Source organism: Rhynchophorus ferrugineus, unplaced genomic scaffold (genome assembly GCF_030347505.1).
Source record: "Rhynchophorus ferrugineus isolate W39M unplaced genomic scaffold, kcgeb_rfMv2 rfM6, whole genome shotgun sequence".
NCBI lineage: Eukaryota > Metazoa > Arthropoda > Insecta > Coleoptera > Curculionidae > Rhynchophorus > Rhynchophorus ferrugineus.
Genome location: NW_027472585.1, coordinates 11,722,835 through 11,740,197, shown reverse-complemented (window position 1 = coordinate 11,740,197; position 17,363 = coordinate 11,722,835). Strand labels below are relative to the sequence as shown.

General features: G+C 30.6%; 1 protein-coding gene across 1 annotated transcript in view; it reads left to right on the top strand.

The window, feature by feature from the left end:
- Nucleotides 1-11,660, top strand: part of tfc (Brevican core protein triforce) — a 105,069-nt gene extending 93,409 nt beyond the window's left edge. Inside the window, exon 5 of the mRNA XM_076409010.1 lies at nucleotides 10,747-11,660. Within this exon, the coding sequence (XP_076265125.1) occupies nucleotides 10,747-10,994 (248 nt within the window). The 3' untranslated portion in view covers nucleotides 10,995-11,660. The remainder of the gene's footprint in view (nucleotides 1-10,746) is intronic.
- Nucleotides 11,661-17,363: the final 5,703 nt, after the last annotated feature.

Sequence of the window (17,363 nt, the reverse complement as noted above, 5' to 3'; positions counted from 1 at the left end):
TAATCTTTAATTCTATTCCAATAATATATGATAAAAATAATAAATCACTTGTATTAATTTTACCTAAAACCTTAATAATGTATTACTAAATTCTATTAAAAGGGAAATTGAGATTCCAAAATGTATAGAACTATCACTCATTCTATAATATAATAAGATAAAATTAACAAAATATTTGTATTAAATAATTTATTAACAACACACATGCATTCTCGCTAATTTTTCATTTTAAGAAAGTACTTATTGAGAAAAAATGGTACAATATATACTGTGTAGATCTGTAGAATACGGTGGATGAGGAAACAATTCGAGGCCCAATTCATGGATTTTTGCCATCGTTTTTACTGACTTGTAACACGGTACATTGTCTTGGTGAAACAGCACTTTCCTTTTTTTCTAATGCGACCGTTTTTCGGCGATTTCGTTCTTTAAACGGTCTAATAACGCAATGTAATAGTCGCTGTTGATGGTCCTTCCTTTTTCAAGGCAGTCAATGAACATTTTTCCATACTTATCCCAAAATACAGACACTACAACCTTGCTAGCCGACTGTGGCGTTTTACGACGCTTTGGAGCCGTTTCATCGTATGCAGTCCACTCGGATGACTATCGATTGGACTTCGGAGTAAAATGATGGAGCCATGTTTCATCCATCGTCACATATTGACGCAAAAACTCGGGTTTATTACGCTTGATCATCTTCAAACACTGCTCCGAATCATCAACTCGTCGTTGTTTTAGGTCAAAAGTGAGCTCGTGCGGCACCCACATTGCATAGAGCTTTCTCATACCCAAATATTCGTAAATGATATGATATACACGTTCAGTTGATAACTTTAGAGTGTCTGCTATTTCATTTAATTTGAATTTACAGTCATTCAAAATTATTTTGTGGATTTTTTAAATGTTTTCGTCGGTAACAACCCCTTTTGAGCGTCCACTGGGTTCACCGTCTTCGGTGCTCATTTCACCACGTCTAAACTTAGCATACCAATCCTTGATTGTTGATTTTCCTGGGGCAGTGTCCGGAAACTCGGCATCAAGCCAAATTTTTCCTTCAACTGTATTTTTTTCATTCAAAAAGCAATATTTTATCAACACGCGAAATCCCTTTTTAACCATTATTTTCACAATAACAAAAGTTGCTTCACTCAAAATGCTATAATTCACGAACTAATGATCCGACAGCTGTTAAATATATACATGCATCTTTTGAGGGTTAGGGCTAACTAAAAAAGATATGGATTTAATTGTATGTGTCAAGCTGGGGACTTTTCAATTGTCCTGTTAGTTTATTCATCGCCTTCCAAGCTCTGTGGACGTTCTTTGAGAATTTGAGCTGGATTTTCGTTCAATAAGTCTTGCAATTTTTTTCTTCGATCACAGATTGAATTTGTATATATTGAATGACTCAATAACAATATAGTGAAACGATATATTTTGCTCTTACGCCAACATAGTACTACGATATTCACATCCAGATACAATTTATTAGTTAGTAATTTTAAGATCGTACACTTCTTAATGCTCCATTTATCATTTTTTAAAATATAATTCATTTAGACTGTGTTTCATTCACTTTAAATATTAATTAATCAAAAAATATAATTATTGTTAATTATATCGATAATTTTTAAGCTACGCCTGGTATAACCATACAAAAACACTCGATATTGCGTCAGCGACCATTTCAGCTGTCGAAATATTGCCGGAAACATCGATGTCGATTTAATTGTTCCGAGTTTCGTTTTCGATATTTACGAAACCATCACGCTCTTCTGATTCCGGCCTCGATGGCCTACATACGTCCTCAGCATCATCCCGAATGACGACACCGCAATTGTGTCACGGTTAAGTGTTCTGTTTTCGGCCGGCACGGTCAGTTTCTGAGTCGATTTTTAGGTATCGGCTCGATGATAAACTGGACTATTATTTTGGTGATTTAACTTGGTGGCATTCCAACGAAAAGTTCAAGAACGCACGCGAGAAGAATGACGGCTACCGATCGTTTTCTTACGTTTACTTAATTGCTCAAGAACATCTTTTTGTTGGTGTTATTAGAGAAAAATAATTGCACGCTAATTTGTAGCAAGAATCCGTTCAGTCTGGTATCGATTCTTTTAAATATTTAAATCGCTATTAGTGTTAATGTGTTTTATACAATTTGAAGGGCAGGTATTAATGATTTTGATATTTCTAATTCAATAGGAATCGTCAGTATAATTCAATATATATTTTTAATTAATGCTTACTTATATAACTTTAATGATTCGAAGAACTTTAACGTATTAAAGATATTCTGTAAAGATCCATTAACAAACTCACCACTCATTGCTTTCAGACACGTTTTTGCGGTTATTAATTAAGATGCGACCAGTCAGATCAAACCAGTCTTGTTTATTTTTTCTTTCCTGGTTCCCAGCTGGTTTACAAACCCTTGCTGACATCAAATGACATTCATTAATGCCCGAATGAAAGGCAAGTATGCGGGAGGGTGAAAGGACCCGATGGCGGCTTTTGGCTGCTTGGACTGAACAGGAGGCGGGGGGTTATCGAGGTGCAAAACCCTCTGAGAGGGATTTTAAGAGGGGATTATCCGAGAGGGCTGAAGTTTGGAGGAATTTGTTGAATATGTGGTTCACAAAATCGATTAAAGTTGGGGTGTCAGTTTCTCTGTGAATTTGGGTGTTCCTGACAAACCACGGGGCGCACAGAGCTTGCCGGAGTAGCTTGTTTTGCATCACTTGGAGCTTTGAGATCAGAGCTGGCGCAGCGTAGCTGGACCAAGTGTTTGATCCTAAAAGGATCACTGATCTAATTAAGCTCTTGTAGAGCATAACTTTGATAATTTATTCCTGCAACATAGTAGTGGGTATAACGTAGAGCAGATTCCGTAGCCTTTTGAAATGACGTCCCTATGTGGTGGCACCAGGTGAATCGAAAATTTAACCGAGGTATGTGACCTTGTCGCGCCAGGGGAGTAGAGAATTATCTACTTGGAGTTTGTATATTCTTAAGTCTCTTTTGCGATAGAATGCTATGGCTTGGGTTTTTTGGGGGTTAATTCCTAATCTCCATAATCTTAGCCAACCAAACCAGACTTGTAACTCATGTTTTGAAAAGTCCCGGGTCTAACACATTGATGGCGCTAGTTTTATTGCATTCGTCGCTTTTTCAGTTAGTACAAATCTTCAAAGGAAAGCTGCTAAAATATCCTGATAGTCTACTCATAAGTTTGTGAGTTACTGTGTTAAGATTGCTTTTGTTATTTTCAAAACAATGAATCAAATACAATTTTGTATTTTAATTTTACACTGCTTCTTGATGGGAAAAATAGCATTAAAACGAAAAAATGGCTTGAAAACTTTTATAAGGATCCATTAGAAATAATAACAAAACGTCGATTTGTTGACTTCAAACGTGGTCATAGAGAGACCTATTATGCAGAACACAGTGTACGTCCAAATGAGGTGGTAACACTAGACAACATTCTGATTTTGAGCGCTGTTTGGCCATGTCAAAATGTAACAAACTGGAATTTTTGCGTCGATATATGACAATGGATGAAACATGGATCCATTACTTCACTCCGGAATCAAAACGATTGGGCAGCTACTGGTGTCAGGCTTATTTTGAGGAAAAATGCTTAAAGCCACTTTTGAACAAAAAAAAACGCATTTTCTTTGTTATGCCCGGGACTCTTCAGCCCATGTGTTAATATTAATATGTTTTAATGACACCTAGGTGTAAAGAAATCATCCTACTTTTACTTTGTGATCGCTTCTTCCTAATTTTCTCCCTTGTTAATTCTGTGTTCTGGACGAGTCACGTTCATCCTGGCCTTAACCATTCATGGATATAACTATAAATAATATACTTTTCAATGTACTCTATTATCGCAAATCGAAATCCTAATTGAGAATTAAATCATAAAGATCTAATATTTCACGTCAATGAACACCTTGTAATAATTTGTAAAAATGTTTAGTCATTGCTAAGTATTTTAATATTCTCTTATTTGTATTTATTTCGATTTCGTTGCTTCTATGTTTTGCCAATTTAAATACTATTATATTCCATTGTGACGCTTCAATTGATCACTCGATTTTTCTCATAAATTATGGTATGTCAGTTAGTCTAGATCTAATAATATAATTATCAATACCAACTGAATCATCTATATAATGAATTAATTAATAATTTATATTTTTTTTCTCCGCAAATTCAACTTTTTATGAGAAATAATAGAAATATTAAAAATAAAAAACGTATATTTTGATTTACAGATTGTATATAAACAACGAGTATTTCTGCAATTATGTTCATATCAAAACTCCTTCATTAAACTTTGCTTTTTCGTCGAATCATTTACGAACCATCGGCAAAAGTTTTACTTTTCCTGTTTAATTTTAATAAACGTGATGCTGAAAGTCATCAAGAGCAGTTAGAAACTTACCTTGAACATATATCATCAGTAAAAACACGTACATATTACATCTCAATACATATTGCACTGCAATGAGAGTTCCAAAAAGTTTACTGAAAATTTCAATCAAATTTATCTATATGTTGTATATCTACATTTAAATCATCATGACTTCACCAATAATCCATATCCCTTAGGGAAAACATTGATTCTATTAAATCCGTAGTTATTCATGAAATAATTGACAACGCATTGCAAGATTGGATGGTATAATAAGAGTACTTGGAAGATTATGCTCAGCTCAGACCATTTGAAGGTTCAGTTCATTTTTATATGTAAATTATGTACATGAAATATTAGTGAAATAAATCTGAACAATATGAACAATAATTCATTTTTAAATTCATACATTAGATCTTACTAACCCAGGACACCTGTTATTTAGGATTGTCGTAGTATACCCAAATTGCATCACCACTTGCAATACATCAGAGAAAGCCCTTTTTCTCCCTAGTAAGCGGTAAAATGGCTATGTTGAAACTGTTCGAAATGACATTTTTCCTCCTTTTGGGCTTTTCTCATCACATGCAAACCCCTGGAAACAAGTGATTTCGTCTAGTTAGTTCCTTGGTAGGGGTTTTTGCGAGGTCGGGTTGGCCCTTAACGTCAAAATCACCTAAAAGTGGTGAAATTGTTGAAACTACAACCTACAATTGGGATATAAGAGAACATCATCACCATACGTTTCTATGGTATGCTTCTAATCAAACAACAAATGTAATTAATGTCGAAAATACACTTTTGGTGGTTCCATGGTTATTATATACATACACCGAATAAATCAATAATATTAAATGAAATACTGTTTTTTTACGCACAGAAATGTTAAAACCATCGATGAGAGTTAGATTTGGTTATTTAACAGTCAATAGTTAACCTAAAAGAATGTTATACATTGCCACTTTGTATTTTCAGCAATTGATTTTGTTAACTAATCCAATTCCTTGCACTTAATACTTAAAATGAATGTATTCGAAGATCAGATACTGACAGATCGATTTCTGGACTCAAACATCCCTATTCTTCATCAACCTATTAATCCACATCTCTTATAGCAAACATCGATTCTCTTAAATCCATAGCTATTGCAACATCTAGTTGATCATATGTTGCAAAATTGGGTGATATAAAAATAGCGGTTGGAAGATTGAGCTTCGCGCAGATCATTGAAAGTTTAAATATTTTTATATGTAAAGTAAGAAAGTCCATGAAATAGTCTACAACTTTTTCTGATATTGGCAACATGGCGATGTCATACCGAAATAACAATCATCATCGATCTCTATTTGCAATTATTAGGCATTTCGAAAGCAAGCTATCATTTATCCATATGAATAAGTATATCAGAAGGTTGATTAATTTTGCCTAGTTGATGTGCGTACAGATTTTCAGTTGCAATACACCAGATAAAACTCTTCTTTCTTTGCATGGCAAGCAATAAAACATATACATCGAAACTGTTCGGAATAACATTTTTAGTTAATTCCTATGCCATTTTTCCTCCTTTTGGACTTTTCCAATCACAGCTAAACCTCTGGAAACAATTAATTTCGTCTAATTATCCTTTAAATTCAGTATCTACGAACTATTTTCTGTTCATCATGTCGTTCTTAGGCATTGATATTAAAATCATCATATTTATATGGTTGAAACCAAAACCAGCGACGGGGATATGACAGAACAGTATCATCAATAGTTTGTAAAGGTATTTGATGGAAGATGGCTTCATTGTTTGGTTATTTAACAGTTATTAGTTAACCCAAAAGAATGTTTTACATTGGCGCTTTCAACAATTGATATTGCTAACCAAGATACATATCTACCTAATACTTGAAATAAATTTATTCGAAGATAAGCTACCGACAGATCGATTTCTGGACCCTAAACACCCCTAATATCATTAGATCCGCCTGCAATAAAACAGATGGCCCACCCTATGTATGCAATAAACTATATTAGACCATCTCAAGAACTGTTTGCGTTGGAATGTAATAAAAATTATATAATTTTCCTTGCGAAAGACCGGTTTCTGCTGCCCAAAAATTTGAAGCCCGAGGAAATGATATGACTTAGATCTTCGTGAAAGTATTTGCTTTAGTAATATGTACCAATTTAAATTCAAACTACTTACGTTACGATGTGATTGTTTTATGATTTATTATGTACTATTTGCGCGTAGAAAAACATCCATTTATATTACAGCTGAGGTTTTGATTTTTAAAGTCTTCGAATAAAGTTGTTATAACTCTTTAATATGTTCGACGTATAATATGAAAGTGTGGAAATATTATGTAAAGTTATTTGTGATGTCAGTAATCATACACACCTCAAATCACCAGAAATATTTGTTATACGTTTTAGTAAATTGGTGATGTTCTGTGGCAATGTATATTTAACGATAAATGTATATTTAATATTAATAAAAAGAATGATAATTATCTAGTAAATATATTTACTTTACAACGAAAAACTATTAATATTTATGAAAGTATTTTTATTCGATTTATATGTCCATGTAAACTAATTTATTAAATTAAACTAAATTTATGATATATGTTACCACTAAATTATTAGTGATTAATTTTCTAATTCCATATCATATTAATAATGATAAACCAACCACAAGTTGTATTTATTTAACATTATCATATATTAAAATAAATTATTGTTACGTTCGTATTTCAGCGAGATTGCTTCTATTTTTATTTATTATTTGTATAGCATTGATTAATTTACATAGCACACTATAGTTGCTTAGTTCAAAACTAGAAATTAAAAATATAACATTATTATCGTTATGCAGTATAATTAAAGTATTTTAATTCGATAGTACTATAAGTACTATCCACAAATACTGATACAACTAAGAGAAATAATCAATTCAATTTCTCCATGCCTTTTTTGCAGAAGATTGGTTTTTGGTATATTTTGGCTTTTATCACTAACTTTTATTAACTATATCTTATTATTATCTTTACTTACGGGTTTTTTGTGGTTTATCTATATTTTCTCTAGAGTACCACTCTTTAAATGGAACCTCAACCTGACTTTAATCTATACGATTTATAATAATCAGTAATAGTTTTACGGGAGTTTTCATAATGCTTAGTTACTAGTTACCAAATAACTGTTTTAAAAATGTGTTTATTAAAAAAATATTTTAAAACAAATATTCAGTAACGTCGCTTGTAACTTCGTTTGATGCCATCTATGTGTCAACGAGAGCCATGGTTTTGTTAAGAAAACTTGCATAAATTCAACACTAAAAAAATGTCTTTAAAAAAAGTTGTTAGTGATAATAATGTGGGATGACTGTTAAATAATATTTACTTTAAACAATTAACAAATTGCATTTTGTTCTTGGTTTAGATAATTTAATATTTCTCACATACAAGCTACTTTTAGGTCCTTTCATATGCTCACTTTTTTATTGTTAAAGAGAATTTAACGCTTTTGGTGCAATAAAGAATTCTATAAATGTTATCTGAACTTTAGTTCTACAGTTTCTTACATTCGCCTATTAAAAATTTTAGATATTTCTGATGATATATTAATTAGTCGGTAATGGCATGACCAATTAATAGTTTATATACTTGATTAAAATCAAAATGAGTTACGTAAGATTGTTTTTGCGCAATATTCGCCTATCATCACTTTGTTTATAAAATGTAAATTATTTGCATTATTGAAAACAAAAATTCAATCGACAGTACTTTAAATATAAGTAATAAATAAATAATTGATAATACTAGAATTATATCATATTTGATACTTTTCCACGTAAAAGGCCATTTTCATATACATTTTCACGAATTTTACAATATTATTCGAATGTTTCAATATGTATATTGAGTATACTTTGGGCACATAGTTGTATATTACTATGTTACTAATATAATGATTCATTAAAACAAATCAGTTGCAACTTCCAGGGATTGCTGATTTTGTTTGATTTGAGCTTTATATTTGATATTATATTTCATAGTTATTTACCACCTTAATCTATCAAAACAATGTGCCTTACAAGACTAAAAATAATCAATAACATTTTATTCAATCATGTAGAGAAAATGAATATTCTCGAAAATTATAACAAATTAATTTTTAATGTATCAACAGAACTGAGAAAATGTAGGTATTGACTTTCAGTTTTTTCCTTATTTTATTTCTACTTTCTACAGGAAGGTTCAGCAAGAATGTATTCTATGCAATGCTTTGTCTATCATTAGATATTTTCCCCTTTCTTTTAACACCAGATTCCGTATACTAATACGGATTCAGCTTTGCAGAAATGCTTTTGAAATTTGAAAGGAATAGAATCTTGATGAAAGTCTGAAACAACTGAACAAAGTGAAAAAAAAATCAAAAATCAGTAAAAAAGTAAAACAAAGCAGATACTAACATATAAAACTAAGCTAAATCAATATAATAATCAATTCAAACAAAAATTCGCTGAAAATAACTGATTATTCCTTTTGGGGGTTAGTTAAGAAGAGTTAATTTTTTTATAGATTAGTTTTAGTTATACTTTATTCATGATTAAAGGTACTTAAAATAAAAAATACTTACATTATTATGATTATATTGCTGTGCATAAATTACCGATATTCAAACTATGTTGGCTGGCTCCTATCCTACAAGATTTAATCACATTTTTCTACTTTGGAATGAAAATATACAAGAGTTTTTACCGTTGTATGTTGTATAGTTACATTAGAAGACCTTACACCATCGATATACATGTCTGATTACCCCCGGTGTACCCCTACAAATCGCCCAGTGCTATCAAAACAACTGCGTCAAGCACAGATTTGGAATGTTTTAGAGCATTTTAGTAAAATTTACCTATTTTTAACCGACTTTGAAAACGAATAAAGTTCTATGTTCGGATATATAAATTTTTTAAATGTATGTTCGTCGAATTCTCCGTCAATTGTCGACCAATTTTCAAAATTTCATGTGCATTTGCGTGGTTGTCCCATTGGAACGAAATTATGATCTCTTGGGGGAAAGAAGGGAAATCGAAAACTATAACATATAAGCCCTCGTAGAAATATTGTAGACAATTGCTTCTATAGTGTAATGGTAAAAGAGTTTAGCTCTCAAATGTAAGTCGCTGGTTCGATTTCCGGCAGACGACTTTTTGTTGCTGTTTAGTTAGAACATTTGTCAAATCACCTAGGCTAGTTAGCGGACCCCGGGGCTTGAAGCCCTCTTTATTTTCAATCATTATTTCTTTATTTCTATTTTTCCTCATACAAGCTGCCGCTTAACTTGGCCCACCCTTTGTTGTTTTAAATAAGATAACTGCGTAATTAGTTGAGTAAATATTTAACACTTACAATAGAAAAATAAAATATTTTTAACAAAAAATTGAACCGACTTCAAAAAATAAATAAATCAATAAATAGGAAATTACTGAAAATTAAAAAATTATCAAACTTAAATTTTTAACACAAATAAAAACATTTTAAAATAAAATATTCACATAATAATCGTTGAAATAACTAAATAAAAATAATCAAAAATATTATTTAACCTATCTACTAGACGTATTTTACATTTTACAATATATGCACAATTTAGCTTAATACCTACCTAAACCTATTTATCAAACTAGTACTACCTCTAACTACTAACTGTATCTCTAACTACTACCAACTGATTACCTTGAATTCGGTACCGAGCCCAAGCAATACAAAAATAGTAATATAATTTTATGACATATACAAAAAATTTAATTACCAACAAAAATGTCTAAATTAGTACAACTGTTTGGGTTCGGCATCGACTTCAAAGTAGTCAGTTGGCAGTAGTTAAAATAATAATGTAAATAGATATATAGGTTTAGGTAGGTATTAGCTAAATTGTGTGTATATAGTTGAATATAAAGTACGTGAAGTAGAGAGGTTAAATAAGGTTTTTATTTATTTTTATTTAGTTATTACAACGATTATTATGTACATATTTTATTTTAAAATGTTTTTTATGTGATTAATTAAAAATTTAAATTTGATTATTTTTTTATATTTATTTATTTCCTTTTTTTTTTGGTTCAATTTTTTTTGTTTAAAATATTTTATAAATGTCAATTTTTCTTTAAAATTCATTTTTTTTGCAGCAATAAATTTTATTTCGGGTAAAGTAAACAAGTCGAATTACTATAAAGTAATTTTTCAAATATAGTCATCTTGCCTATTATTTATAATAACGCAGTGGTAATAAAATTATATATTAACAACCTTTTAATTTGTTTGTAGGTTTTGGCAATGAGCATTTCTGGACGTCGGGCACCGATCTGGCCGAGGAGGGTAACTTCTTCTGGATGTCCACAGGACGACCCATCACCTTCACCAATTGGAACGCGGGCGAGCCGAACAACTTCGAGTACGAGAACGGCGAGCAGGAGAACTGCTTGGAGTTGTGGAACAGAGACGGGAAAGGCCTGAAATGGAACGACTCGCCATGTTCGTTCGAAACGTTTTTCGTCTGTGAGGTCCAGCCTTAACCATTAGTGAATTCAGCCGAGGGATTAGTCACGAACCAAAATCAATACTAGTTCAAAAATTAAGCGAAAACTTGTAAATATAATATTATTTGTATGTCTACCGAGCAGTGATAAATCTAATAATAGTGTAATATTAAATAGTTAAATTTTAGAATAAATTGAAAACGTCTGTTTTGTATATAGGCTCTTTGTTATTGAATCTGTTGTAATTTTAACGATATATGAGTAGCGTATATTTGAGACATTCTAGAGTGAAAGTAAACCGACGCCGCAGAACCTAATTCTTTAGGACAAACCGCGGTGGAGACTTAGTATACCCTTACAAATGCAGTGTTGCGAGACAAAATACGTATAAAATGAACGCTATATAGTTTAATGCTTAAATATTGTAGATATATGTACCACACGTAGGTGTCGTCATGTTTTGTGTTCATACGTAATCTATAATGTTTTCTTACTCTATGTATTTCTTTATCTAATATAAATATAATTAAATCGATTATAACGTCTTTGTGAGAGTCGAGGAATGAATGTAATATCTTTAAAATTTTATTAACATACAATAGTACCTCTATTGTTATAGTTATTTAAGAATGTAGTGTGTGTCAATGTTATAATTTAATAAAACGAAATGTACAGAAAATAATAAAATTTATCTACAAATCAGTTGTTTTGAAAATATGAATTTCATTGTAGGAAATGAGAAAAGAAAGTGGAACCGAAAAGGATCTCAAACAATCTCTTCCTGGTTCCAAACATACGTGTACCAATTCATGGGTTATGTTGCCGAAATGTGAGAACCAATGAATTCTATTATTAATTGTATTTTCTTTATGTATTTTTATGGTATATTGAAATATGTTCTCTGTAGAATATTTCGACAATGAGCATTATACAATCTACTAAGGACCAATTTTAATAACTTCTTTCTATATTTTTTAGTTGGGCAACATGAAACATTCGAAATGGCAAATTAAAATTGTATGCATCTATATTTTATTATATTTCTTGTTATATTTACCCCTATATATTGAATATTTCTAAAACATCATTGTTGCTTTTTATTAGACATGTTACTTATCGGTTATTTTCATTTTTTCTTAAGAAAAAGTAGATAGGGGACAAATTGATATCGCAATTCAATTTTTAGTCACATTGAACGCTTTATTATGAAATAATATTTATTATAAATGTTTGTTATACTCGGAAATGTAGAAAATGAGGCATTGAAATTCAAAATAATGGAAACAACTTCTTCCTGGTGTCCAACATTTTTGAACTAAGTACCACTGAGCTATATCTCTTCTTTTTATGTACGTATTTAATTGCATATTTTTTTAATTTGCAATTATATCTAAATGAACTTTTTCTAAAACATCAATTAAAAAAAATCAGCATTTTCAATTTCTATTGTCAATAAAATCATTTATATGAATTAGTTTTTAAGCAGTTATAAAACTCTACTGTATTACTAAATTAATATATTAATTCAATATTACAATAGATCAGCTAGCAGTTGATTTTAAGGTATAGGAGATAACGAACATTATTGTGTACATTGATTATTACCTTACCAAATACTGCAACTTCGCTCATTGACATCTCTATCATCAAAAAATAGATTATAGCCTATTTCTAACTGTTTCAGAGCATGATTAAAATAATGTTTTTACTATCAAAATGATATATACAAAAATATACTCCCGCTATTTTGTATAATATGATATTTAAACACTTTATATCACTATAAAATGACTTTTTTTTGATGATTGGATCTTCATTTATATAATATAAATTAATAATATAATTATATAATATATTAGACTATCTTAACTTCAATAATAGACACATTCAGTTCATCATCCATGTCTTTTTTTTTGGAATGTAAAAGTTTGGTTATTCTCAAATAATGAAGTAATTATATTTTCATTAAAAATTAATTAAACGTAGTTTTCATTTGCGAATATCTGTTGAAATAGGATAAAATCGAGTCATGCAACAAATGATTTCGAATGACGAAAAATGGATTATGTACGATAATAATGCATACAAAAATATGATTTAAACTTGAAGAACCTTCACAAACCAAGATATATATTTGTTACCATTAGAAGGAAAAATTGTTCATCATGAGTGATTTATTAGACAAATTAACAATGAACAAAAGCAATCAGAATTGATCCATGGAAATAGGTCTTTTTTTTCATGCCTCGGTCGAAAGTACGTACTTTCGTCCTTAATAACAAGAAAGAAAGTTAAACATTTACTCCCTGTGAGAAGTACACCCGCGCCCTCGTAATTTATACTCGTAACTAGGGACTATTTATTCTGTCGCTACAACAAATTGTTTACCGCTGTCATTAACGTTGCTACCTCTAACCTTAAAAATAATCATTAATGTTGTTTTGTCGTCACTCGATTCAACAATCCAGAAAAAATTAATAAAACGTTATCATCTAATGAATCCACGGACGAGGAAGATGTTATACAAAATTTGGTGCACTTATAACTTTGTGTTCTTTAAATAATTTTGCCTAGTAGAGATATTGTTCAAGAACTTTAAAGTCTCTTTAGTTGTTTTATAGGACATTGTTAATATTTCAACAGGTATATAACAAGTATCACAAAAACAACCTGTAGTATTCCAGTTTAATATTATATGAATCAAATTTTAATTAGATATAGACAATATCAAATAACACAAATAAAATATTAATTATTTTTCATTATTCGCCTTTAAATGGTTTATATTCTTAATCCAATAATTTCATTTTTTCCTTTTTAATTGGTCTATAGCTATCATAAGACAAAACCATCTAATTGCATTACAGTCGTGAAAAACAGACAAAAAAAAAGAAAGTGTGCGTTATGGCTCGACTATATAATTTCGGTAATTATATACTTCAATTTACTACAGGCACGAATTCACGAATATGATGGTGGATTGAATTGCATTTTATGGGGTCGTAAACCGTTGTTTTGGTTGTTGTTTTTATATGGGGAAGTCAACTTGCAATAGTTGTTTTTAAAAAGAACTTTCTCTGCATATTTTTAACGAAATTTATTAATATATCAAAACATCGGATATGAAAATTCGATATGTATAGATATAATTTGGACCCACTAATAAAAGTAACACATTTCTGATTCTAAAACTAGTTCCAAACTGTTTTTCGTAATAATACATTAATAAATTAATTATTATAAATATAAAATAAATTAGTTAAACAATATAATTTACTTAAATTTGATGGAATTATAATGTTTCACTTTCCGTAAAAAAAATCGACATTTCATTATTAAATTAAATTATAGTTATATAATAGCCTGACAGGCTAATTATAGACTAAACAGCTATAAAATTTAGTTCAAAATGACTCAATTTAATTAATATTTTAACCACTTTCACAATCTTCACAATTTTAAACAAGAACGGTACAGCCGCCTTGGTTAATGCAGTGGTAAAGGCGACAGGACGGTCCACCTACTGTTGCGAAATGTGTACCTACTGTTATTTGAATTTAATTATACTATTAAATAAGGTAATTTGACGTAATATACCAACTTGAACTGTGCACTGATCGAAAAAAAAAACGGCCAAAACATGCTTAAGACATGACAATATGATTCTACAGCATGACTACGCGTCTCTCGCAATAAAACCAGTCAAAGAAGCGTTGAAATCATTTGGATGGGAAGATTTATGGCATTGACCGTACTATTCAGATCTGGCTCTATCCAATTGTAACCTTTTTTCATAGATGGAACATGCGCTTACAAAGCAGTATTTTTATACCAATTTTACAGAAGTTAAAAAACAGTTAAATTAATGGTTTCATAATCATAGAAGAAGCTGTAGTTTTAGAACAGCATACTCATCTTATGACTGTGAGGAAAATGTATAGAATGAATAGCCAATACTTTGTATAAATAAATTTTAACCATGGATTCTAATATTTCCTTTAGAGAATAAACCGGACAGGAATTTCCTACAGTGTTATAAATAAAATTAAGTAATTTGATAATACTGCCATTCTCAAGCACATTTACCGACCGATTTTAATAACCTGAACAAACTGAACGCACACCATTTCTGTTTGGAGTAAAAGGTCACAGTCATATGTCATATGCCTCTATTCTCCATTTGTGGATTAAATCACGTACACCACTAGGATATGAATGCATTTAAGTACATTTTTCTTTAAATTATATTATAAATAGCGATCAACTTTCTCTGCACCAAATACCAAGTTAACGACCTAAGATGTTAATACTCTTAAGAGGCTGCCAACAGCAATCTACTCAACTTAAACTACTAAAAACAGTTATATAATTATAACTTCTCAAAGCTTTAAATATTGTAAAGGAAAGAGTATACTCTCCGATATCATAGTTAAAGTATATGAGTTATGATAAGTGAAAAGTTTAAAAGAACAGAAGCTTATATATATAAACTATTTATTAAAATAAAGTATTAAAATTATTTGTCAATATCGCCTGTACCTATACCTTCGTCAACCACAACATCAAACAGACTATATATATGTATATATGTATATATGAAAATGAAAATAATTTATAATTGTAAAATTAACTTCGGCTTTGAGTATAATTAGTAAGAGTATAATAAGAGTAATTGAGTATAATAAGAGTTAGAAGGAGTTATATCAGGTAAATTATCTAGATGTGGAAAAAAATGGTTTCTTCAATGCACAGGTTTTACTGACTTTTTGTGAGCGCCATACAGTTCAAAAATCAGATGCTTTCTTTATTTTAATGGAAATATTCTTTTTTTACAAACCAACCCAGAATGGTTAGTAAATTAGCCAGTTTATGCGGACGCTATCAGCACCATATACAATCAAACTGACTATTAACTTGAAATAAATCACATTCGTTTTGATTATATAATACATAACATTATTATTATGTATTAAAATAATGTGCCAAAAAATTAAAAGTCTGTAATAAGTTTAACAGAGTAGCTAAAATAAAATAAGAAGAAAAATTATATAAATATTTATAAGGACAAAATTGGAATTGCTTTCACATATAATGAAAGCTTATAAATAGGAAACTATAGCATATTATGGTAGAAATTCAATTAGTTCAGCCTTAGAACAAGTTTGAAGTATTGATCTGTGTTGCCTAATTATTGACTATTAGCCGTGAACAGGCAATCCAATTAAATAAATTAATTACATCGTTACAATGAAAGATAGTGAAATGGTTTCTAACCAGGTACTTTAAAAAGGATTAAGATTCTACTATATTTGTGCTTTATTGCACCTTTATGAAATCTTGCTTAGATGCTTAGAATGCTTAGCCAATGTTGTTGACAATAAATTGTTCCTACCGCAAATTATGAAGCCTGACATTTTAAGAAGCATACAGGTTTAAATATTTTGAAGTTATGGGCTCAGGAGGTGGAGTTCATCTTGATCATATAACATGATCGTTATGATCGATAATAATGTATGGAGCAGATTGAATATTAAAATTATAAAATAGACAGATTAGCTATAGTATAAAAGCATGTAGATAACTTCTTTAGAAGAAGTGGCATATTTTTATGAGTTATGAAGTTATATTTTTATATATATTTCCAAGTCTCCTTTTTACCAACAAGGGTTTACCTGTCTGGACTGGACCTACAGTTTAATGTGGGCTCCGAATCACGGTCTTCGACATTAACCCTACCAACTGGCCAGTGATCAACTTGGATACCATCCTAGAAGATATCCTTGTCGGATTTTGCACTGTTGCCTAAGGCATTTAGAATTACAATCACAAATATCAAGTACATCTATGCCGTAGCAGGATTTGAACCTGCGATTATCGCAACAGTGGGAGGACCGTCCTGTCACATTGGCTACTGCGCTAATGAAGCCGGCTCACGAATTAACATAAAACGACTTGAGGAGGACTCACAAGGACGGAGGATCAAATAAGTAAGACCTAATGGACAAGAACCTAGCTCGAACTATCAAAGATCCTCCATGAAATATCTTCCAAACGAATTCACTCAAAATGAGACCTCGAACCTTTTCAATATCGTCATATAGTCTATTCAAAGTTCATTTGTATATGCGTCATCAATATGTTTAATATATTGTCTGCCGTAATTTGTAAATTCTAAAATCAGACAATATTTTCCTTCTCCTTCTATTCTAGTTAAAAAGACATACAATGCTGTCTGATAAGTTCGAACGTGAAACCGAACTAGCCTGTCAAAGTGGTTTTAAGGCTTTATTTTAATAAATTGCAAATCGCCGCGGTTTTTCTTTGAAAATATTTTGAGCGTGTTGCAGCTGCACTGAATATTAGTACGGGCACAGTCCCTAAAATATCTCAAAAAAATGTTGGGTA